Source organism: Barbus barbus (assembly GCF_936440315.1).
Source record: "Barbus barbus genome assembly, chromosome: 34".
Taxonomy (NCBI): domain Eukaryota; kingdom Metazoa; phylum Chordata; class Actinopteri; order Cypriniformes; family Cyprinidae; genus Barbus; species Barbus barbus.
In genome coordinates this window covers 9,319,006-9,343,912 of record NC_136762.1, presented here as the reverse complement: position 1 = coordinate 9,343,912, position 24,907 = coordinate 9,319,006, and the positions used below count along the sequence as shown (strand labels likewise).

Below are 24,907 nucleotides of genomic sequence, written 5' to 3'. Positions count from 1 at the left end.
TGACATGGCAGTTAGCTGCTAAACTTTGAACTTTGCCCCTGGATATGATAAAAGCCTGGTACACTGGAGGTTTGCCACATTTTAAAAGATTACAGTAATGATCTGTTTGTTATATATATATATATATATATATAAGATTTAATCTAAAACTATTTTAAACAGCATTTGAATCTTCTTGATTTTTGTATTATTTTACATGCAAATCCTATAAATGCATTATACATTTGAGCTCATTAATTGACTATATGAGGCAAGTAAACTTAAAAACTGATGGAAATGCTGAACTATCTGGTACACAATTTATTTGAAAATATATTAATATATATATAAAAAAAGATATGCTAATATTTGTCGTCTCCCTAACACATGTAAATGATCTATATGGATTATTTAGCCTGTGAAAGGACACTTTCACAATTCAGTTAACCGATTCCAAAGTCAAACACTTAGGCCCTCCCAAAAGATGTTTTTGAGCATCTTATTTGCTTTCTTGTTTTATTTATTCATTTGGTTAAAGTTGGTTTTAACAGAGATGTTGCAGTTGTGCTGTACTTTTGTTCTTCCATGTATCCAGGATTAATAGAAATACTGCAAAACCAAACTCTAACCATTGTTGACTCATTTACCATGATGAATCAAGAGATTGTGGAAATGTAGTCTCTTTAAATGTTGTTAAAGTTGATGAATTTAATCCACAGAGCCTCTCTTATCATTTACATTTCATTATAATAACCCCTGAAGTGAGGTTATAGTCAAGTCTTTTGACAACTTTATCAATACAAAATCATAAACTTCAAACCTCTAAAACATTGTTTTTGCACAGGTTGTTTCTGAGGTGATAAACATCTGATACAGGTATGTCTTGGCATTTAAACATTTCTTTCCCTTTAATATAACCCAGTTAGAAATGTAGAGTAAAAATCGATTAGACAGTAGGGTGTCAGGGTTGAGGGAAACTTTTATTACGAACACTGGTATAATTAAATTGCCATGTTATACATGTACAGCAACTAACCGCTTTACAAAAAAGCAAGTAATACAATATCACATATTTACACTTGTATTTATATAACTTCCAATTTTACACAAACATATTTACAGGTGACAGATACATTGTTTACAGATGACCAATGCAATTAAAAATGTGGCAATGCATCAGACAAACACATTTTGAATTATATAAAATAAACCACTTTTTTAGTCCGTTTATGATGAGAATGAACATAAGACGTTTAATTACGTATGCAATTTAAAAGGCTTAGGGGCTTGTCATGTGTCCTATCCGCCATCATGGCAGTCAAGACTGTGCCTTCATTATTGTCTTAAAGTTCTGACATATAAGATTAGGTCAGTTTTAGATTGGTAGTAGCAATGCAACATCTGAGATTCAAGAAAAAGGAGTTATATTCTGATTATTCAGAGTAATGGATGCAAAAAAAAAGACAAATCTTACACTTCAAATACTCAATTGGGTCATGTTCCTTCATATTTTCTATTAATCTTAAAAACTGTAAATTTGACATGGACTGATGTGAAATTCGCCATTACGACATATAGAGAAGGAATAAACATTTCAGGTTTCATTTTTGATCATTGTGATCTGAAATCTGCTGTTGGGATGATATTTCACTGTGTATATATATACTTAGTGCCCTAAAATGACCACAAGTCAGCATGAACGTACATTTTTGGATCTGGGGTATAGTACGTTGAAAAACATACGAAAATGTAAAATCTACAAATGAAATAGAAAAATGATACTGATTTGGTCCCAATTTTAAGTGTGAAACATCTAGTATTTCAATGCAACCCTTTCAGAATCATAAAATTAAAATTATGCATAATTATTCCGTCCTCAAACATTTGGCAGGTACCCTTCTTTAGTAATACAAGTTTCCCTTTAATAAGCATTTCAAAGAGACTATGTACTTGAGTCTGTTACTAGGTACACAACCATTTCATCCTTGTAGATTTGCAGATTGGCATAATAATGACAGAAAAGTAATGCAGAAAACCTATTGCACACAAAAATCGCCCACTTCAATTTTGATGGCCATTGTGTGTTAAATACACCGTGAAGCCCTGCAAATGGCATGTTTATTCAAACTTAAATGGCACAATTGTGTTTAATTTTGCAATTCACTTGTTAGGTGACGAGTGAGAAAACGACTCAATGAAACGCCAAAAACATGGCTACAAAGCTAGTGAGAACTGAATGGAAGAAATAATTAAGGTATACAACATAGACGAGATAGACATAAAATATACAAAATGGAGTTCACAACAGTTTCCCCTCACAATATTGCAAATTAGTCTTTGGTGCAATGTTACTATGTCAGCTTGTGGTGGGATTGGGATTCCTGTGCCGTACGTGAGCTGTTAGTGAGACGGGAACAGGGGAAGGTAAAAGGGTGCACGGATATTTCCTGATCATGCACTTAAATCATGTGCAATTTGTATACACACATAGTGTTCAACGAAACAAAAAAAAACAAAAAAAACATATTGCACCACAGTGAGACAATGCTAAAACATGAATATTAATGCCAATTTGTCGTGTTTGATTTGTGCATTTTTGGGAGAAAAAATACTTATCCGCTGCTCTTCTAGAATAGTTTTTTTTACGACTGATGATAACGATTGCAATGCAAACCTTCATGTGATCTCTGAAAACATTACCTACATTTACAGAATAAATATTTAGATGCTGCAATATGATATTCTCGTAGTTGATGGTCACATGGTACAGTTTACACCGTAGCGACGTATGGACATAATGGTAAATGTCGCAACACGTTTTCATAATTAGTACCTGTTTTTCCTTCCTTAGCAAGGTCTTGCCTATTTTACAAACTATACACAGCTGAAAACCCTGACAAAGGCACACAATGGATAAAATAAGAACCCAAAACATGTGATCGTTATTATCATCAATAGTATAGTACACATATAATCTTGGATCGCCATCCAGATTTCAAGCCTGTGGATATCTGGACAGGACAGGCTGCGCGTCCATCTCGTATTGGGTCCGGAACAAAATGGAAAAAGGCCGGATGCCAGGCCAGGATAATGAGCCTGCGAGTCTCCACACGGTTGGTCATCTGTTTGCTGTAGTGGTTGATCAGATCAGTTTCTCATTCTTGTGTTTCTTTCAGACATCGATGAGGACATAATCTCAAGTTTGTGCAAAACGAAGAGTGGACGCCTCAACTGGATAGATTTAGCATTTCAACGTGGTCGGTCCCAAGATATTTTCGATGTTGAGTGCAACATGGAGAGTTCAGTGCATTCTCCTGAAGTAGTTCATTTAGGCAAGTGTGTGGTAAGCTTCAACTGGTATTAAAAAACAAATACTTAAGCGGTTCTTCAATGCAGGAACCTTGTTAACTGGACGACGGATAGCAAAAAGGATTCGTGGAGAAGAATGATGGCCGTGGAGTAGGTAGAAACGCTTAATCTTCTCAGACGATCTTTTTGATGCTTGGCCGTTTGAAGCTGCCTGCACTGCGCTGCTTCTGTACCTGGCTGGCTGACCCGTGTCGCACTCGCCCACTAGTGGAGAGAGTCGAGGTGGGAGAAATCTCTACGTTCTCCTTGTCGATGCCTGCAGGAGAGAGATGTTATGTAACACCAGTCGCAACGGTTTCCTGTTTCTAAATTGAATCAATTACCTTCACAATTGTTTAATCTTAATTTACATTTATCAAATGTAAAACATTAACGTTTGGTCAGGTTTCACAGACATATGCTTTGCCATGGAGTCTGGCTGTAAGTACACAAATTGAACAGCAGGTGTCTCAGTGCACTACATTATCACACAGAGGAGAAAGTCTCATGCAGGGATCCTGTGAGCATTTATGATACGAGACATAAGTGTGCTTTTAAAATGTGCCTGTTGTTCTTGTGTATATTATTAGAAGGCATATATCAGCATTACGATTCTCACAGGTTCAAATCTACAAACTAAACTATAAAAGGCTTTTCACACTGTTTGAAAATGGGTTAATGTCTTTTATAAGATTTCACACTTGTAATTTTTAAGGCCACACTGCTTTAAACTTTGGGTTATGATGCCTTTAGCTGGGTGCTAAAGCCAAACTGTGGTGCCAAAATATACAACAAAGAAACAATGTGGTCCTGTAATAAAATATCAAGTTATTTAGCAACAGACAGCCAACCATAAACTGCCTTAGTATGTATATAAAATTAAACACAAATTACACTGTATTAATTACAAATTAATTTAACTTAATCATTTAATTTTGATAATATTAAAATATATTTTTTTAATTTTTTTAACTAATTTATTTATATAATAATACACATCTAAAATTATATAATATAAAACAGTGCCTTGTGTCTCTCATGACAGGATATAGGCCCGGTTTCACAAACATTAGGCCATAGTTCAATTAGGACATTTAAGTAACTTTTATAAACGTACTTCACATTACTGGTGTGCATCTTGAGACAAAACAAAGGCACTGATATATTTTAAGATCAGTCAGTGCAAGTTTCTTTCAGTTGAAACCACTCCGAAACCGGGGGTAAGTTAAGTAAGAAAATATTTAAACAAAATAAGATAAATCAATCCTATCTATATTAAAATAAATAAAACAAAAAATTGCACAATATCATTTAATTTATAAAATAAAATTAATAAACAATTAAGAGATTAATTGCATAATTGTTGAAAAATAGAAATATATAATACATTTTAATGTTTTTTTTTTGTAAATGTAAAACTTTCATCAAAGTTGTCCTAAAACCAAAATGCGTTCTTGTCTTAGGACAACTTTGATCAACTTTTTTGTTCCACTTCAAATGTTGACTACTGTATATTTGTATAAAGTACATACAAATCCACAGAGTATCAGAATACTTTTAAAACGGCAAATGTTCTGTCCTCAGCTGCGTTCTTAAGTGTATGGTTAATATCAGGCCCTTGTAATCTCTCTTCACACTTCCTGTGCAGATCTGACAGTAGCATCTACTACTGACTCCAGCAGCAGATTTACAATTCAAACACTGCGAATGGCAACAACTGCTATTTTCACACAACAGAGGTCGATGAGTACCTGGGAGGACGAGGTGAGGTGGGAATACAGCCGACTTAGAGCAAGGCAGACAGGCTTCACACAGAGAGTAGAAAAGGAAAAAAAAACAAACAAAAAAAACATGAGTGACACATTCACAACTCAAAAGAGGACAGGAAGGACAGATGAATGGAAGAAACAGGAAATCAAAATAAAAATGGCAGCTTACAAATATATCTAACTTTTTGCGTTTTACTCTAAATGTCAAACAAAAGCAGAATTCTGCTGAACAGTGAAGCTAAGCAGTAGCTGATATTAGCTCAAAATGCAGATTAAATCCATATCAAAAGGAGAAATTAGTGAGAATTAATGTGATTTAGACATTCACTTTAGTGCTTGCTGGATCATCTAATGACTTTGTTACACATACACGTATATAGAAATACCTCTGTTATGAAAATACACCATTTAATGGCCAATTTAAACAATAGTATCACACTGCCATCACTGGAAAAAAAGTAAAGACAAGAAATAGGCACTGAAATAGGTTACCACAGTTCGCAAACTATAGAACTGGACATTAATTGCCCAACACAGCTCTATAGTTTAGGTTTGTACCAGCTGTTTTCGGTGGCACCTCCTCTGTGGTTCGTGGATGGGAGAGAGTTGGGGACCGTCTATAAACTATAGGGCCCTCTGAACCAACAGCACATTCCCAATGAAAAGGAGACAGAATGCAGTGAGGTTAATGAAGATACAAACACAAAGCAAAGGTGTCAAATGCACACACAACCACTGTCAAAGCCCTGTACGATGGTCTCTTGCACATCTAGCGAAGCCCGACAAACTGTAAACTGGCAATGCTTTTAGAGGTCTCGAGATGTGAAAGTAGACAGAAAAGCACTTAAAAAAAAAAATGTATGTCGCAACGACATCACATGTGTTAGCGTTATCGTGACTCACGTAATCACATTTACGAGAGCAGGTGTGAGTAGCTCGGGAAGAATGTGAAGTTATGCAGGAAGTGAGCACTGACCTGGTGAGTGCTGTGAGGTGGCGAGAGACGTCATGGAGTTGGACAGGTTGAGGTTGGCTGTGATGCTGAGCTGGCTCTGGACGGTGGGTGGATATGGAGAGGTGGGTGTGCGCAGTGACTCCTCCCCTCCTTCTTCTTCGATACCAGGCAGGTAAGTGTCGATCAAAGCATCTAGGAACTTAACCACGAGCTCGGCATAGTCTGGAATTTGGGTTTGCTGTTGGAGAGAGTAAAAGCAGGAGTGACTATTAATGATTTAGCTTTATTTAACATATGTGACCCTGGACCACAAAACCAGTCATAAAGGTCAATTTTATATTTTATCATTTCATAAGGGTCAAATTAATATTTTTACATCATCTGAAAGCTGAATAAATAATCTTTCCATTGATGTATGGTGTGTTAGGATATGACAATATTTGGCCAAGATATCTGAGGGTGCAAAAAAATCTAAATACTGAGAAAATCAAGCAATCAGCAACGCATATTACTAATCAAATATTAGGTTTTGATATATATACGGTAGGAAATTTACAAAATATCTTCATGGAACATGATCTTTACTTAATATCCTAATGATTTTTGGCATAAAAGAAAAATCAATAATTTTGACCCATACAATGTTTTTTTTGGCTATTACTACAAATATACCCCAGCGATTTAAGACTGGTTTTGTGATCCAGGGACACATATTTGGGTCACTAGATATGACAAGTAAATCTGACGGATATTTTTCACCTGTTTCGTCATGAGTGTAAGTTTGATTACTTTAACCTGGAGTATGAGCAATAGCAATAGTAACAACATGTAATGACTGGAATAACCTAGATATTTAGGATTTGCTGTGGTTATTCCCCAATATATAGGTCTTTTATTAAGTTTTATTTAATTTTAGTTATTTTAATACTTCAACAAACTAAATGGAAACGAAATATATATATATATATATATATATATATGAGAGAGAATTTATAAATGTGTATGTATATTTATGTATGTGTGTGTGGTTGTACATATACATATAGTTTTTTTTTTTTTTGGTGTTTGGCTAGTGTTATGTTAGAATCATTATTATACTCATACCTTTTGTTCTGTAATATTTTGAATTGTTTTTAGCTTTATTTTTTGTTTTTCATTTAAATGTTAAGTTTAGAAATTTTGTTGTATGCATTTGTCATTTTTATTTAATTTCTTTATTTGTAAAATGTGTATTGGTAGTATTTATAAAGTTTTAGCTTTTAGTCTTGGATCTGTTTTTAGTTGTTTTAATACTACAATTGATTGCTTCTGTTGTCCTCATTTGTAAGTCGCTTTGGATAAAAGTGTCTCCTAAATGACTAAATAATAATAATAATAATAATAACAACAATATTCTTGAAAGAATCAATTAGACCGCATTCAAAAATTATAAACCAGTTATTTTTTGCAAGGCAGCACAACATTTTCCAGCAAATTTATAGCTGTCATGTAGTTCTAAATTGCACAATTCCACATATGACTGCATATTAAAAACATAACCATAAAAACTGTTTTTTGCAAAGATGGTAGTAATTGGGTAAATTTCATTTAAGTTTTCCAAAAACATAGAAAAATGGTTTTAAAAAATAAAGTAATAAAATAATTTTGATTTATAGAATAGATTTAATATAATAAGATTTGACATTTTGTTACTGTTTTGACGTTACAGTAAAAATATTGTCAGAGCAAGTAAAATTCAGGCCTGACAAGACTAACGGGGTGGGGGGGGACTTTTTTGTGAAGAAAACATTCAATGAAAATATATTTTTCCAGCACGTGTTTAAAAAAACAAGCAAAATAAAGGTAATTAAATAGTAATTTTAAACAAATCAATTAACGGTAATATAATAAACATTATAACAATTAAAATGTTGGCAGGGCAAGTAAAAACCTGAATTACTGGTCTGACAAGGCAGGATGAAACGGATCTTTATTGCTGAGCGATGAAAAAGGGAAAACAGTTCCTTCAGCAAAGGATACATAAGCAATACATCCCTGTCATTTACACCTTTTTAAACCACAGAAGAACTGTGGGAAAATAAGAGGGCACAGACACAGAATGGGAGTGGGAGATGTTTGGGGAAGATGAGACCGCAGCACACAATTTCTTCACTGCGCTCTGTTGGAAAATGAAAAGTGTTTATGGGAGCAGTTAATCATACCTTAGAGAAGGGCCCGGCAAATCTCCAAAGTCCGTTGAAACCGAAACCTGTGAGACGAAGAGAGAGGTGACAGCAGAGATGGATGACATAGCAAGAGAGTGATGAAGAGTCAAAAGAAAAAAAGGAAATCAGTCAGACATCAGAAGCTGAAGTAACTCTAAACAAGACTTTAAAAAAAAAAAAAAACCTAGTGTTGTTAATAGATTAAAAATTTTAATTATATGCAAAATCGATTTTCGAACAACTAACAGTCTATCAATATTTGCATTTTAAAGAATAAAATAAAATAATAGCACTAAATTAATATGATAGTGCTACGTTAAAAACTTGCTTTTTAGACAATTAAGAAAGCATCTGCCAAGAAATTTGAATGTTAAGAAATGACTGGAGAGATTGGCTTTACTCTGCAAGCAGGATGGCTGGTATTGAGGAGGAGACTCCTCATGATAAACCACATTCTGAATGATGCCGTGGACGGGGTTCAGGAGGTTGGGGTCCTGGCACATGGAAAGGACGGTGCTTAACTTGGAGTCCAGCAGGTTGTGGCTATAATGGATAAAAATGACACTGTCAAACTACAGGACCAAAACTAAATATTGAACAAACCGGATCATTTTCATGCATATTGCGCAAGCTAATTAATGTAGATTATCCTAGTGGACCTAAAAAACCTATTTAGTGGGTGTAGTACAAAACAATAACACACCACATTCTTGAAATATCTTCTCATGGAACTCAATTGGCTAGTGGATTATTACTTGAAAATGTGGCTTTATATGTATTACTCATGCCAAACACACTCGTAGGTGTGCATCGTTATGATGATTAGTGATTTGGGAGTAGTATGAATCTAATGTAATGACACTTTCCGCATATTTAAAAACAAATTACTATCAGGAACTAATAAAAACAGTGTCATGACTTGTCGTTTCCATATCTAGTGTATGCAAAAAGATAATTAAATTTCACACAAACACCACATTACCATTCAAAGGTTTGGGCTCCGTAAGATTGTTATATATAATTAATAGTTTTATTCAGCAAGGATGCATTTAATTAATCAAAAGGGACAGTAATTTATAGTGTCACAAAATATTTCTAAATTTCAAATGCTGTTGTTTTGAACTTTTTATTCATGAAATAATCTGGCCTAATGGTTAGAGAGTCGGACTCGTAATCCAAAGGTTGTGGGTTCGAGTCTCGGGCCGGCAGGGATTGTAGGTGGGGGGAGTGAATGTCCAGCGCTCTCTCCACCCTCAATACCACGACTGAGGTGCCCTTGAGCAAGGCACTGAACCCCCAACTGCTCCCCGGGCGCCGCAGCATAAATGGCTGCCCACTGCTCCGGGTGTGTGTTCACGGTGTGTGTGTGTTCACTGCTGTGTGTGTGCACTTTGGATGGGTTAAATGCAGAGCACGAATTCCGAGTATGGGTCACCATACTTGGCAGTATGTCACTTCACTTCACTTCACAAATTTGGCCACAGAAGCTCAAACATGCTTGCTTGACATGAGAACCAATGTTCGCTGATGAATGTTTATATGTGAAAAAAACTAAATTAATTCTGCTCATTATATAAAGTGATCATGACTCTTCAGAAGACTTGGATTAAGCTTGTTGCAAATGTTTTGAAAAAAAAAAAAAAAAAAAAAACCTTTGAGAGTTGAGTTTTGGGTGAACAGACTTTCAGTGGAGGGACAGAAATCTCTCAGATTTCATTAAAAATATCTTCATTTGTGTTTTAAAGATGAACAAATCTCTTATGGGTTTGGAACGACACGAGGGCGAGTTAATGACAGAATTTCATTTTGGAGTGAACTAACCCTTTAACTAAAAATCAGCTAAGGTGACCTATTTCTCCAATTTAATTTTGGACAATCATTCTAGACCTAAGATGTTGTTTTCTGTCATTAATTCTGTTGTTAACCCCCCGGTAAATACTATGTCAGTTGCCTCTGTCGCTCTATGTGAAAGCTTCTCGAGGTTTTTTAAGGACAAAGTAAGTAAACCCGGACTAGTAATTTATAATTCCTCTACCGAGCTGTCTGTTTTCCCTCTGTTGTCTGCATCTTGGAATGTTTTTGAACCAGTTTCTCTTCACTCACTTAAAGACACTATTGCTAAACTAAAACCATCCTCTTCTCCATATGATGTTATTCATCCTAGATTTCTAAAACAAATTGTTGATTCAGTTGGACCGGGCCTAGTGTCCTTTTTTAATAAGTGTCTTTTAACAGGTGTGGTTCCTGCTTATTTGAAAGTGGCTACTGTCACACCTCACCTCAAGAAGCCTTCACTCGACCTGTCTGTTTTAAAAAATTATCGCCCTATCTCTGTTCTACCATTTGTTTCAAAGGTTTTGGAAAAGATTGTGTTTTTCCAGCTTCAATCTTTTCTTGCTTTAAACAGTTTGTTTGAACACTTTCAATCTGGTTTTAAGGTTGCTCACAGTACCGAATCAGCCCTCTTGAGTGTTAAATTACATCTTCTTAGCCACTGACACAGGGGACTCTGTGGTCCTTGTTCTCTTAGATTTATCAGCTGCTTTTGACACTATCAACCATTCCATATTAATTAATAGACTTGAATCTTGGGTGGGTCTCTCTGGCACAGTTTTAAAGTGGTTTCAGTCATTCCTGTCGGATAGGAAATATGTGGTTAGGCTAGGAGATTTCTTCTCTTCCACTTCCTTTTTTTCCTGTGGTCTTCCTCAAGGTTCTGTCTTAGCTCCCACCTTATTTTCACTATATATGCTGCCTCTAGGCTCCATTTTTAGGAAACGCGGGATGTCATTTCACTTCTATGCTGATGACACCCAAATTTATCTACCTTTTAAGAAAAACAATCCTATGGCCATGAATGCTCTGTTGTCTTGTTTAGATTAAGTTAAATCTTGGTTATTTCAAAATTTCTTATCTCTAAATGAAGAAAAAACTGAGGTGATAGTTTTCGGTCCATCAGATAATATGAAGGACTCACAGGTACGGAACCTGGGTGTTTTGTTGGATGCCACGCTAAAATTTGATAAACAAATTTCCACCGTGATTGGATCTAGTTTTTATCAGCTCCGTACACTTGCAAAAATCAAAAATTTTCTCACCGACAAGACTCTGGAGATGGCCGTTCATGCTTTTATTACGTCGCGTCTAGACTATTGTAATTCTTTATATTGTGGCATCTCTAAATCACAAATTGCCCGTCTTCAATTGGTCCAGAACGCTGCTGCTAAGTTTCTTTTAAAAAAGAAAAAAAGGGATCATGTCACTCCGCTCCTGAAGGCCCTTCACTGGTTGCCTATCCAATTTAGAATACACTTCAAAATTTTATTATTTGTTTTTAAATCGTTACATCATCAAGCACCCATTTACCTATCTGAATTGCTCCACCAGTATACCCCTTTGAGAAGTTTGAGATCCTGCGACCAGAACCTCCTTTTAATTCCACACTCTAGACTCAAGCGTAGAGGTGACCGTGCCTTTTCAGTAATTGGGCCTCGTCTTTGGAATGACTTGCCAGTTGAGATTAGAACGGCTCCTAGTCTGACGATTTTTAAATCACTCTTAAAAACCTATTTGTTTTCAATGGCCTATTAGGTTGTATCTATTCCATTTCTTATTTATGTGTCTTGTTTCCTTTTAATTTTTCTTGTGGATGCTTCCAAGTGTAAAGCACTTTGGTCAGTCTTCTGGCTGTTTTAAATGTGCTATATAAATAAAGTAAACTTGAAACTTAACTATTTTAAAAATTCAAACCTGTTGGATAATTTTACAAAAAAAAAAAAAAAAAAGTGTTACCACCTCATTTCTGTACCTTTCCATTCACATCAACATTTCACCCTGAAACTCATGAAATATTTTTAGCATGGGATATAATAGAAGACTAATGGATCTTGAATGAGTGACGTGTTGTGTTGGTATGTAATACGGCAGACACTCACACTACTGGAAAGACCTTGGGGAACACCACACTGGCCTCAGCCAAATACTCGTACAGGATCCGCTGATGAAACTCATCCGTAGTGTATTTCACCAGTGTTGCCTGCAATTAAAAACAATACTTCACTATACAACAGTAAATATAATATAAAAACCATCATAGATGGAGAAAGAAAATGATATTCATTTAACTTTCTTGTGCTATACATAAGGGAATTGCAAAAAAAAAAAATTCAATATACAATTTCAAAGACAACTCCACCTGTAAAAGGTTTTAAAGCACAAGTTCAAGTGCAAAGAAAAGTAGTATGGAGCACACACCAGTACAGTAAGGAGCAGCGTCTGGATCTTCGGGTCTGTGAGAACATTCTCGTCTAGGAGGACATTGGACTCAGACACAGAAACTTTGCGTAAATGGGAGTTGGCCATTCGCTGAGTTTCTGGAATAAAGAAGAGGTGTTGGCAATTCAACCTCTCATTTCAAAACCTAATTATCATTTATTGCATATAGATTAGCACTGGCCTGTAGCATAACACATTTAATTCATATTTGTAGAAAAACTCACCTATCTCATAGTCGTTTTCAGAAACCCGTCTCATTTTTGGAGGCGTGGTGATGCCTGACTCCATGTCTGGTCTCTTCGGGGCTTTTGAATCCGAAATCAGGTGATCAAAACTCTTTCTAGTGCCTAGAATAAAAATAAAAGCACTTAAGTATGAAGCTAAAGTAAAGCTACAGCATGTTTAAGAGCCTCTAAGAAAGAATGAAGTCATCAGACCGCTAATACCCAGAAGTTTCTTCGCATTGGCCTGTGACGGCTGGCCCATGTCTACGCTCATGGATTTGCGTGGGCGAAGGCTAGACTGCCCCATTGCAGAGTACGGAGGTGCAAGACTGCGCTCTGACACTTTCGGAGAAGCCCAGGGCTGGTTTTCATGCAGTAGCCTGACACATAAGAGAGTGTGAAAAAAAAAAAAAAAGAGCAATATAGTGTGGTTCAGGAAAAAAAGTAAATAGGAGAATGAAAACTGAAAATTCAAACTTGTTTGATAAAATTCTCACCTGCATCCAGGTTCAGTGTCATACACAGAGTACATGTCCATGGGAAAGTTCTCCATTGTAACTTCTGAGAGCAGTAATGACTTCCTGTGCTTTAGACTGCAGCGGCTTCTCACCTCCTCTGATACTGTGAGCAAAGCTGTATGTACACAAACATACAGTTTAGAGGTTTCCATCAGAATTTAGATGCATATCTACTTCATAACAGGTTGTGATTGTTTGCTCAAGGTTGTGCTGGCTTTAATGTACCTGCCAGATAGGCCACACTCTGCGTGTTCACCTCAAACTTGTCACAGCTACGGTGTTTTCCCACAAGGCCTAGGAGTGTATGGAGGATACGGACAGTCCTGGCCACAGTGGTGGAAGAGGGATGTCTGTATCCTACAAGAAGAAAAGACAAATATGAGAAACCAGACACATGGAAGACCTTTCACCGATGACCAGCAAATGCTCAAAGTGAACAATCATTAAATTAGCGGAATACATTAATTGGTCTGTTTATACCACGGTAATGCATAAATTTGTCATCTTAGAAAAGTGAATAAAATTTTTAAAAAGTACAAAATAAATAATAATTCAGGTTAAACATGGACAATTATTATTAACTTTACTATGCTTTTTTATTTAATCAACCCTCTGAAAATAAGTAATATTATGACAAAATGAAAAACAAGTAAAAAAATAAAGAAAACTTAAATCTGCATGTTAAACCCAATTTATTGTTATTATAATACATCATAATTATTTTTATTCTTATTATCCCTCTGAAACATTGGGACAGATTAGTTTTAAACCAGTTTTAAGTGAAATGAAAATAAAATGCATGTTGACAATTATTATTAATACTATAGTGTGATCCACTGATCTTTTAATCATTACCTTTGAGTAAGTGCCCCACTAATGCAAAGTTGAAGTTGGAGGCAAAGTTTAGTCCCACAAAATGGTCCATTTGTTTACAATGCCATTCCAGAGGCTTCCGGATCTCCATGAAGACCTCCTCAGGACTCTTTAAGGGGTGAAAATTATGTTTTTATGACGATAACTGCTTTGAGATCTTATACTTCAATACAATCTTCCTTGAACTTTTAGCTATTTATTTGAACAACAACAATAATATCAAGAGATTTGAAACATGTTTTGAGTATGTGGTTGTCTAAATGTGGATTTCAGTCGGGCACCTTATCATTAAACACCCGGAGGCTGTCCAGTGTGTGCAGGTTCTGCTCCAGTAGGGCGGTACCGGCAGAGTACAGATTCACTTCATCCAACTGAAGTACAGCCACAGCCACCCAGAACAGAGCTTTATGCATGGGAGAGTCCTGCAGATCATTAGACACGTACACACAAAGCTATTAATACGTCAAGTGTGTAATTTCTGCACTACCAAACTGAATTGCAAAGATATTTTCAAACCGTTTTCCCTAAACACTCATACATGTATACACAGAGAAGTAAATGAAAACAATTTTACTATAGTTTTACATCAGAGCTAATAACTGCTGATGTTTTAATAATTGAATCCAGCATACAACATGACTGCACCTGATCGAGGAGAGGCTGTAGTTTTGTGAGAGCGATGACGGTGGCCTCAATGAGAACCTGGCTGTTGTAATTATCCGGTCCCTTTAAGCAGCTCTCCAACCCCTGTGCAGGAACAGCATTAATCAGACAGAGTGGCAGAGCATGACGCCTGCACATAGCCTGAGCAAATGACACTACAGCAGTTAAGACTAGAACTGTACTGCATTCTGCACAGACCTGAATCACAAACACTCTTCATACAACACAAATATTCACCATTTACAGATAAAATACGGTTACTGTCGTTATAGTCATCTTGCACATTTAAACAATTTTTCAAGAACTGCCTTTCAATGAATGAGTAGGAAATAAAATTTGGAATTAAAGGAAGAGGAAATTCAATAGCTGTAAATGACAACAAAGAAATGTTATTAGTCCAACCAGTTTGCCATTTTGTGACAAACCATGGCTAATTACATCTATTAACTTTGTCTTATGTAACTTTCCCAATAACTGATTAAATGCATTTCTCTAAACTTTGCTCAATACTGTATACATCTCCAAAGTTATCGATTTGAAGTAGTTCAAACAAAATGTTTCTAGATGACTTTATAAAAATAAATGGGCATCTTAATTTGACTACATTATGTACTACCCCTTAAAAGTTGGGGTTGTTCTTTTTTTTTAATAAGTTTCTGAAATAAGTCTCACCTAGGTTGCATTTAGTTGATCAAAAATACAACACAACAGTAATATTGTGAAATACTATTTAACACTAACAAATATTATTGAAAAATTACTGTTTTTTTTGTAATTTGTTTTAAGAAAATAATTCAATGTGACCTCATTTATTAAATATACATAAATTGCATGCTAATTTTCATAGGTGGCATTTTAAACATTGATTAATAATAATATTTCATGTGTGTGGACATAACCCCAATAGGCAATATGGGCAATAGTTCATTAAAACTTCATATGAATTTAAATTTTAATTCTACCTCAATTTGAATAAGAATTCTGCATCCTGACAACCTCAAATAAAAAAATTAAAATAAAAAACTTCAATTGTCTTATTCCGTTCTAAATGGTGCACAGCTATGGTGTTCAATGAATTTAATCACAAAGTAAACATCAGAGAAGACCACATTATATAAATGCACCAAAACAAACGATTCGAGCTTATTACAATCAAATCTAAAAGGAGGTAGTTTGAGAGAGAAAAACAGACCGCGCTAACCCGATCAATGCTGAGCAGAGGACTGGCTTTACTGAGAATACGAATGATCTGTTTGAGCTGTCCATGAGTCACACGTTTACTGATGCAGCCGAACACCACCAGCGCCCGTGGCTGAAGAGATGGGTTATACTGGAATGCAAACCTATCCAAGAAAAGAAAGTACAATTAATTATTTAAATGTGATTGTACTGTGATTTTCAGTTGTAACTGCTTCACAAAAACTCTTGCGAATGTAGTTTTCAACACACTTTTGTGCCAATTCGGTCCACTGATCCAGCCATTTGCATCCAGGAATGTCCCTCATACAGGCCTGGGAAAAAACAATAATTGGTTAAATAACATATACATAAAAAGCTTCAAAAAGTAAGTAGTTATGGAACTCATAAATTCGTTAAAAAGATCAGCACAGTGCTGGAGATACATAAAAGATTCCAAATACTTTAAAATAACAGCAGCAGTAACTAACCTCCATAATCTCCAAAAGAGCCTCTGTAACTGTTTCCAGGGAAGACAGAGCAAAGGTCTCTCTCTCATAGGAGCCAGGGGAGAATGAGCGGTCTCTGTAGCTGGAGCGGAAGGCGATGACTGCCGCAGATTTGACTTTACTGATGCCGAACAGCAGGTAGAACTTGGGCAGGGAGAACTCAGTCAGACTCAAACGCAGCACCTGTTTAGTCTCCTCTGGAAAGGCAAAAACCAGAACAGCAAAAAAAATCAGATAGATCATCTCATGTTAAAACAAACTAATGTCTAGCAAAAAAATCTGCACTACTGCATAACAACGTAAGGAGTGCATTCATATGTAGAAAATAGATTTAAGCCATATTTAGTCGAAATCAAAAACTTTTTACATTAAGTCTGTCATACTGTCACAAAATGATTTAGTATCATTACTCTATTCAAAGTTTTTAATATTATTTTGTTTTTAGATTTTTTTATTAATTCATTCTCTTTAGCAAGTTTGAGCATGAGTTTAAAAAATGGACTGGGATCATTCCTTATATACTTAAAACATTTCTAAATTCTTATTGTTATATGGAGATAATATTATAAAAGCAATACTGTGGATAGAGGACTTGAAGTTACAATGGTTTGAAGTTAAAAATGTCTTGATCAATTTCTTACGAGCACAGCTTTTCCCTTCTCACATTGTTAATTGATGGACTGGAGTCATGTGGATTACTGTGATGTTTTTATCAGCTGTTTGGACTCTCATTCTGACGGCACCCTTTACTATCCTATAGTGAGCAAATGATAGAATTTCTACAAATCTGTTCCAATGAAGTAACAAACTCATACATCTGAGTCATTTCTCACCGCTGAAGTTGAGCTGTGAGCAGGTGCAGAGCGAGTGAATGATGTTGATAACGAGGCCATGCGTTGACGCTCGGAGAGACAGCGGGCCGGTGGCCACCAGCAGAGTGACGACATGGAACAGGTAGGGCAGATGAGCGGCCACGTCCAGAGAGTTGTTGAAGGAGAGCATGAGCATGTAACGGGCCAGGATGGCGATGTCATCCCACATCAGGTGCTGCTCAAGGGTGGGGGTGGGGGACAGGCACGTCTTATCGATGATCTTACACATCCGACCAATCACCTGAGAGAAATTAATAAAGGAATTTTTTGTTAAATTACAAATATGGGCTTTGTTTGTCTTTAATCACTGATGAAAACTAAAGAGTGCTAAATTGAAAAATATCACTAAAGCAGTTTAAGAGCAATTTTAAGCTTTCAAAATTAGCAAAACAATGACTGGACTCTTTACAAATAGCATAATTTATCATTTCAAACAAACCTCAAATTAGAAACTATTCCAATACAAAAACGAATATAGACAGTGTGCCTTTTATTTTCACTCTGTGACATGCACCTAAACATCATTTGCAGGGCTGTAGACTCATTCTTCCCAACTTTCTCAGTTGGTCACACGAGCACTTTATTACTTTATGGTCGCAATTTATTTATTTATTTGATACATTTGATTAATCAATGCATGCTGATTAACTTTTATCATAGTTTATAGTTATATGGTAACGAAAGTGTTCAACATTCAACCCGTTCTTTTTCATCAGTATTATTTGTGATTTAAATTTTGTGAACAGGAATTCCTTTTTTCGTCTAGAGCCCTGCTTTGCTCTCTCAATAAGATTATACTTGGTCCCTCATTTAACCTCAGAGTCCGGCTGCTATAGGAGTCTTAGAAAAGCAGCCACAACAACTGGACAAAGCCTGTCCTTGTGCTGCCCACTGTGACATCAGCAGTGGCTGGCACATGTTAACCAAACAATATTTATCTTTTCAGCATAGCTGAGCATTTGCGAAAACAACTAAGTATCTTCAACTAGGCAAAGATATCTAGTTATGGTTACTGCGTCAATCAAGAATCATAAAGACCGAGGTGCTTAAGTTATCGAATTCGCAAATGTGGCTCTCCCCACTGCCCAAGTGTCTGACAATGACGTCCATTGAGCGTAATGACTAACAGTTGCCCATATAATAGGAGCGACTGCCCCGCTGGCTAACTATTGTCTGTCTGTGCGCACACATACAAATTGGGCATTTGTACACAACACTTGGGATAATAGATGTTGGGTAGAAGAGCTAGTCAGCCTGGATAAGATCAGAAGAGGAATGATTCAGGAACACAAGAGCCAGAAACACTTTATGCGGTAAGTCGAAATCTGTTTAAGAGTGTTAGTGGGCTGGAAATTAACCTAAAAGACCTGTAGGACATTTAGAGATATGTTAACAAGAAATAAAATTGGTTTAATGGATAATTGAATATAGCAATATTATAAGTGAATATTGTATGATATTAAACAGGAGTAAACATTTCAACTGAGATAAACTGGATGAAATTATACAAAAATGCATGCAATATAAGTCAAGCTGTTCAAGGGCATTTTGAATCATCTTGGGATGAACAAATTGATAACTTTATCATCATTTCAAATATATAAAAGCAAAATAATTACAACTAAAAATGCAATAGCATCTGTGCTTATAAAATCACTGCATATTCTGTTACTACAGTAGAAAGAAAAAAAACGAAATGGCACATTTTGGTTCTGTTGCATTTTCCATGCTCTAAATCATTCATTGCACTTCAGTACTGCAGCAACATTTAGTATTTCAGTACAACCTAACTGAGATGCTACAGTATGTTATCTTAGGAACAGCATCATATTTAATAATATATTAAAAACATAAATTCACATAATATGGTGACCACTAAGTGCTTACCTTGCTGGACACCAGCTTGACGTTTCCTGAAGCCAGAGCTACAGCTGTGTCAGCCATCACTTCAGCCTTGATGGATCCCAAACCCCCAGTAGCACTAGTCTTTATGAAGCTATCCAACACCACATCAAGCAGGTCTGTGATCTATAAACGTAAAAAATGGTGCATTCTGTAACTGCTGACTTGCGAGTTTATAAAAACATGGGAAGAATTACTATAGAAATATACAGGGGTGTTAGGGTTTGAAGGCATTTGTCATTGTAATGCATGTTTGAAACTTTTTGGATGGAATAAGCTCTCACAATCGAATTCTTTCAATAAAACCGGGGGAAACTTTACAATTGTTTGAAGGGCTTACCTGACCCAAGCTGCCCCATATCTTCGCCTGTATGGAGGGGTACATCTGCTTTTCATTGATGGTCATAGTAATGAGTTTGTCCAGGATAGCTGTTACACGCTGCCGTTTGGCATCGTCATTATGTTTACAAAAGCGCACCAAATTACGTAGCCAAGGAGTCATATACTCCAGACACAGATGCTTCAGCTCAATACCTAAAGCACCCAAAAGGAGAGAAACAACATTTTTGTAACAAATGACACAAAAAAGTGCTTTGCAATGACTGTTAGAAAAAAAATTAAATGTTTTGGGATCAGTAAGATTTTTTTTTTTACTGTTTTTGAAAGAAGTCTCTTATGCTCATCAAGGCTGCATTTATTTGATAAAAAACACAGTAACCCCCCCCCCCCCCCCCCCCCCAAAAAAAAACGGTAATATTGTGAAATATTAAATAAAAATTGTAGTTTGACATTTTAAAATGTAATTTATTCCTGTGATGGAAAAGCTGAATTTTCAACAGCCACTACTCCAGTATGATCTTTCAGAAATCATTCTATTATGCTGGTTTGCTGCTAAAGAAACATTTCTTATTATTATCAAAAAGTTGTGCTGTTTAATATTTTTGTGAAAACGGCGATACTTTTCAGGATTCCTAAAAGTTTTATAAAAGTCACTTTAAATCAACTTAATGCATTCTTGTTGAATAATAGCATCAATTTCTTCTAAAATAAGACAATTTTACTAACACCAAACTTTCTAACAATAGCACATATGTGCAAAATGATGAGACTTTGTTTGTATGTGACACTGACTTGACTTGCTGAAGCCGGAGATGCACTCTTCCAGGAACTCCAGAGTGAGGTGGGGTTCGTTAGCTGCTAGCGTTTTGCTAATGGACACAATAAAAAGGGTGTTGTTGGCTGGGATGCACAAGCCAGATGTTTCCAGGAGTTGGCCTTCAATCTTCAGGTTGAAGGTGCAGGTTAAGGCACAAAGGAGATTGTATGCAGCTGACCTGTAGAAGGAGTCTTTAGTTAAGAGCAAATCATTTTCAGAAGCACTCATTTACTTTAATAAGTTTGTTTCCATATTTGCAGAAATTGAAGTGGTATTTCATTTTTACATTATAGGTTCTGTCTGGTTCTAATTGTGGGGCGGCAAGCTCAAGTGCCGCCTCAGTTGAACTAAAGACACAAAGGAGCAGTATTAGCATTTCTAATCAGTTCACCAAAACAAAGACAGAAGCCTGCAGATAAAAGGCTCATTGTCAGAACAACAACAGCGGGACGCATTGGACCATTCACCCAAAACTATCAAGTTGTTAGGCTGAAAAACAGCCTGAGCATGGCCTAAATCTCAATCTCCCAAGATGCCAGGCAAAGTGAACTGATTCTCACCTCAGACTGGGGTCAGAGCTTCCCAGGTTGAGGAGGGCGATGTTGAGCAGGGTGCCAGGAACATCTTTAGGCCTGATCTTGGTGTGCTGAGGAATGGAGTCTGGTTGAGAGAGCTCCCAGCGTGTGCGGATGTGGATGATGGACTGAACGATGGCTTCGCACTCCTGGTGCATGAACGTGAGAGGGGTGCCCTGGTTAGCGATGGTCAGTGTGAACTGGTTCTCATCCACCAGGCATATCTCCTCGATCTCTGAAGCATAGTATATGTCGTTCAGAAAAACAGGCTGCCCCAGGACACGTGTTCGCTCGGCCGAGGTCACCTGAACAGCTGTTGATCCCACCTAGGTAGAATGGGCCAAAAAAAGAAGTGTAAAACTCTGGGATTTACATTTTGGGTTGATAGTACCATACAAGTTACTATTTAAAAACACTAATAATTTAATAACACTTAAATATTCTAAAAATCTCAAAATGAATATCCATTTTTATATTGTACAATACAATATTGTGATGCTTAAATTCATTTGTAGCATTGAAAGCAAATTATTTTCAAATGTATTTATTTTTTTTATGTATAATTTTTTTATTACATTATTTTACAGAGCTTCGCACATGACATGTAGAAAAAATTATAAGAAATGTGTGTGTCTATCGTAAAAACAAATTAAGAATTTGTTCCCATTAAGACTTAATTTGTTCACAATTTAATTAAATCAAAATTAGGGAAAAAATTAGTACAACCTTGCCATAAATTAATAAAACATGGTAATGAATTTCTAATTTGTCACCACTATTTAACTAAAACGAGGGATTGAATTGATAAAATTTCATTTGTGGTAATAAATTCTTAATTCTTGGCCATGATAATTATATTTTTGTCTGCATGTCATGTGCAGGGCTCTATATTATTCCTTTCATTTATTATAGAAATTTATTTTGAAAAGTATAGAACAAATATTAGCCATTTATCAGTTACCATCCATAACATAAATTCTTATAGGCTTTAATATGGGGTAAGTTAAGAAACTTATTAACGTAGCCAATATTGGTACCTAAAATACCCCCCCCAAAATAACACTTGGATTGAGTTTTACAAATATCCATAAGCTCTCACCTTGATCGACACCTTTGTGTCCTTGTGCGCCAGTTTCAGGGCATTGTGGAACACTTTGAGGTCCTCTTCCAGTGCCAAGGTAGCTGCAGGCAGCTTCTGCTGCTCGGGTTCAATGTGTTCAGCTAGACGTGCAGGCGAGTCGATAAACAGCAGCTTCTTGCTCCCCTTGAGGCCAGTCAGTAGTCGCTCGTGGTATTTGGTGTACTCTCGTACCCAGGTGTTGCAGTTGTAGATGTACACGGCAGCCACATTCTCGTAGGCAAAGTTTGGAAAGACCACAAACCACTTGGATAAGAAGTCAGTCTTAAAACGGTTACTGGGGCCCACATGGGTGAGGTCTACTACGATCTCGTAGTGCTTGGCGTAGTACGGTTTGAGTGTCAGAAGGACGTGGTAGATCAGAAGATCGCCATTGATTTGTCCGGTTTTGAACCTAAAGAGAAGAAACAACAACACTATCTTGAATTTCAATGTGTTTTTGCTTCTAAAGGCAATGTACCGTACATCTCTGAGAGGTGTATTTTGTGAATAATGTGTAAAAACGTATAAATATGGCAAAAACAAAAATGCATAAGTCATTTCAAACACTTCAAACATGAGCGGTCTGTACCAATTCCCTTAAATAGCAAACCTATGACAGCTTACACAGAATGGAAACCTGTTTAACAAACATAGCCCTGCTTTCTACTGTTGTAACCACAGGTCAAGAGCATCTCAACTGAAGAACACCTAAATATCAACAAGCGTGGGGGACAAGAAGTGATTGTGTACAGTATCTCAATATATCAAGGCTCATTGCTTCAGGTCGTTGTTCATCTACCAGCTCTCCCTCTCCGGATAAGTCCCTAGGAAAGGCTTTATATCTACTTTAGTAAGTACATGTGCTAATGTGTAATTGAGAGTTTGGAAAAAAGAAGTGAGAAAAACAAACTACTCTGTCTTTGTTAATGTTTTTATTATACAGTTAGAGTGGCTAAAGAGTTTTAAAACCTAATTTAACAATAGATTTGGTGCATTTTAGAATCAATATACAAATTAAAATCATAGCGATTCATGTTAAATTATGTACACTACCGTTCCGAAGATTGGGTTTGGTAAGAATTTTTTGTGTTTTTGAATAAAGTCTCTTATGCTCACCAAAACTGCATTTAAAAATACAGGAAATCGTATACTGTAGTAAAGCAGCTAAAATCGAATTATAATTTTTCATGTAAATTTTCAGTCACACAATCCTTCAGGAATCATTGTAATATGCCGATTTGATGCTCAAGAAACATTTCTTATTATTTTGAATGTTGAAAACAGTTGTGCTGCTTAATGTTAGTGGAAACATGATTCAATGTGATTCAGGATTCTTTAGTAAGGCATTTTATTTGAAACAGAACTAGAAATAGAAATGTCTTTACTGTCACTCGCAACCAATTTAAGGCATCCTTGCTGAATAAAAGCATCAACTTCTTAAAACAATCTTACTGACCACAAACTTTTGAATGGTAGTGTACATAAATGTGTTTTTTTCCATTAGCCAAGCTTTTCACATTAAGTTTGAACAGACAAATTGATTGCTACTGGAAACTTTTTGCATCATGCTTGGTTAAGACAGTGTAATGTGTACTGAAAAGCTAAATGAACTACTACAGAATATTCAAAAGAACATGACCTGCTGACGGCACTTGTTTGTTACACAGATTTCAAAACTCAATGACAATGCAGACCACAAACGAGTTGATGTACACCACCAACATGGAAGAGTACGAGGTCCTCAACATTTCTTTTGCAACGACTAGTTTGCCTGCAACTGGTGCCGCCGAGATCAGCTGTTTTATTGATGCCCAGCTAGCGTTTATAGCAACAGCAACTGCTGGCGGCATCATCCTGATTCTTCTAACCTCCACCATAGTGTTGGCATGCACCATCTCAAGCCTGAAACGTCATCACCGGGCCCCTCGTCCATCCCGAAGCAATGCAGACCTGGTGAGTGGAACGGGCTACTGGGGTACTGAGAGAAGAGAGGGCGGCATTGTGGGTCCATGCGAAACCAGCGTTCTACTGGAGGAGGTAAAGACAGATGGCGAGGAGGAAGAGATCCATGATGGCGCAGCAGGGCCGAGCCAATACATCACCACTTCTAACGCAGCTGGTGATTCAGAAAGCATCCCGACAGCCATGCAGAGCTCAACCTCCAGGGATTCCTGTATAGATCCCATAACTTTGGAGAATATGCCTCTGATGGTATAAAGTATAAGAGCTTTTTTTGTATGCTGGGCTCTGATGTCAGGCATTTTACTTCTCTTTTTTGCCTTTTTTAAAATGTCTTCAACAACATCTACTGCAGTAAAAAAGTAAGCTAACAAACGTGCCCAGTTTCAAGTGGCCTTACAGGGTTTTTCAGAATTGTTTAACTAACTACAATTTATGCTCATGCTGTTAAAAATAAATTTCTTGTAATATTAAATGGGTCAAATAGTCTGTTAATAGAAAAATTTGACCTTTCACAGATGAGGCCAATGCAGATTTCTCATCTCAATCAAAAATGGAGATCTGTTTAGTGAGGATGACAAAGACAATAAGAAAATGTAATTTCTGTGTATGATTGTATATTTTGTGAAATTGGTATTTAACATCAGTATGGTCTCACATTTTGGCTATTTTTTTAATATGGCAAGCAACAGCATATACCCAGAAATCGAAGAGCACATTCACTCGGTGTAGATGGAAGCGAAATAGATGAACGCTACTGTAATTTCCACTACAGCCAGCAAACTGCATTGCAAAAATAATGAACACGCATTTTCCATTAGTCGGTCAAA

The 24,907-nt window shown here is 36.5% G+C and overlaps 1 protein-coding gene across 3 annotated transcripts in view; it reads right to left on the bottom strand.

Moving 5' to 3' along the window:
• Window positions 1-940: 940 nt before the first annotated feature.
• LOC306854451 (neurofibromin-like) overlaps window positions 941-24,907 on the bottom strand; it is a 79,763-nt gene continuing 55,796 nt past the window's right edge. For 2 of the 3 annotated variants that reach the window (XM_079392443.1, XM_079392445.1), the window contains 23 exons: window positions 22,098-22,530; window positions 20,984-21,324; window positions 20,399-20,601; window positions 19,608-19,801; window positions 19,253-19,393; window positions 17,327-17,606; window positions 16,476-16,690; window positions 16,258-16,319; window positions 16,010-16,151; window positions 14,791-14,892; window positions 14,427-14,567; window positions 14,128-14,254; window positions 13,498-13,629; window positions 13,252-13,387; window positions 12,977-13,134; window positions 12,755-12,877; window positions 12,510-12,628; window positions 12,191-12,291; window positions 8,656-8,798; window positions 8,253-8,299; window positions 6,073-6,289; window positions 5,079-5,132; window positions 941-3,604 (listed from right to left, as the gene is read on the bottom strand). In XM_079392443.1, coding sequence (XP_079248569.1) covers window positions 3,462-3,604; window positions 5,079-5,132; window positions 6,073-6,289; window positions 8,253-8,299; window positions 8,656-8,798; window positions 12,191-12,291; window positions 12,510-12,628; window positions 12,755-12,877; window positions 12,977-13,134; window positions 13,252-13,387; window positions 13,498-13,629; window positions 14,128-14,254; window positions 14,427-14,567; window positions 14,791-14,892; window positions 16,010-16,151; window positions 16,258-16,319; window positions 16,476-16,690; window positions 17,327-17,606; window positions 19,253-19,393; window positions 19,608-19,801; window positions 20,399-20,601; window positions 20,984-21,324; window positions 22,098-22,530 — 3,754 coding nt within the window. In that variant the 3' untranslated portion in view covers window positions 941-3,461. The remainder of the gene's footprint in view (window positions 3,605-5,078; window positions 5,133-6,072; window positions 6,290-8,252; window positions 8,300-8,655; window positions 8,799-12,190; window positions 12,292-12,509; window positions 12,629-12,754; window positions 12,878-12,976; window positions 13,135-13,251; window positions 13,388-13,497; window positions 13,630-14,127; window positions 14,255-14,426; window positions 14,568-14,790; window positions 14,893-16,009; window positions 16,152-16,257; window positions 16,320-16,475; window positions 16,691-17,326; window positions 17,607-19,252; window positions 19,394-19,607; window positions 19,802-20,398; window positions 20,602-20,983; window positions 21,325-22,097; window positions 22,531-24,907) is intronic. The other variant, XM_079392444.1, reaches the window with a different exon arrangement.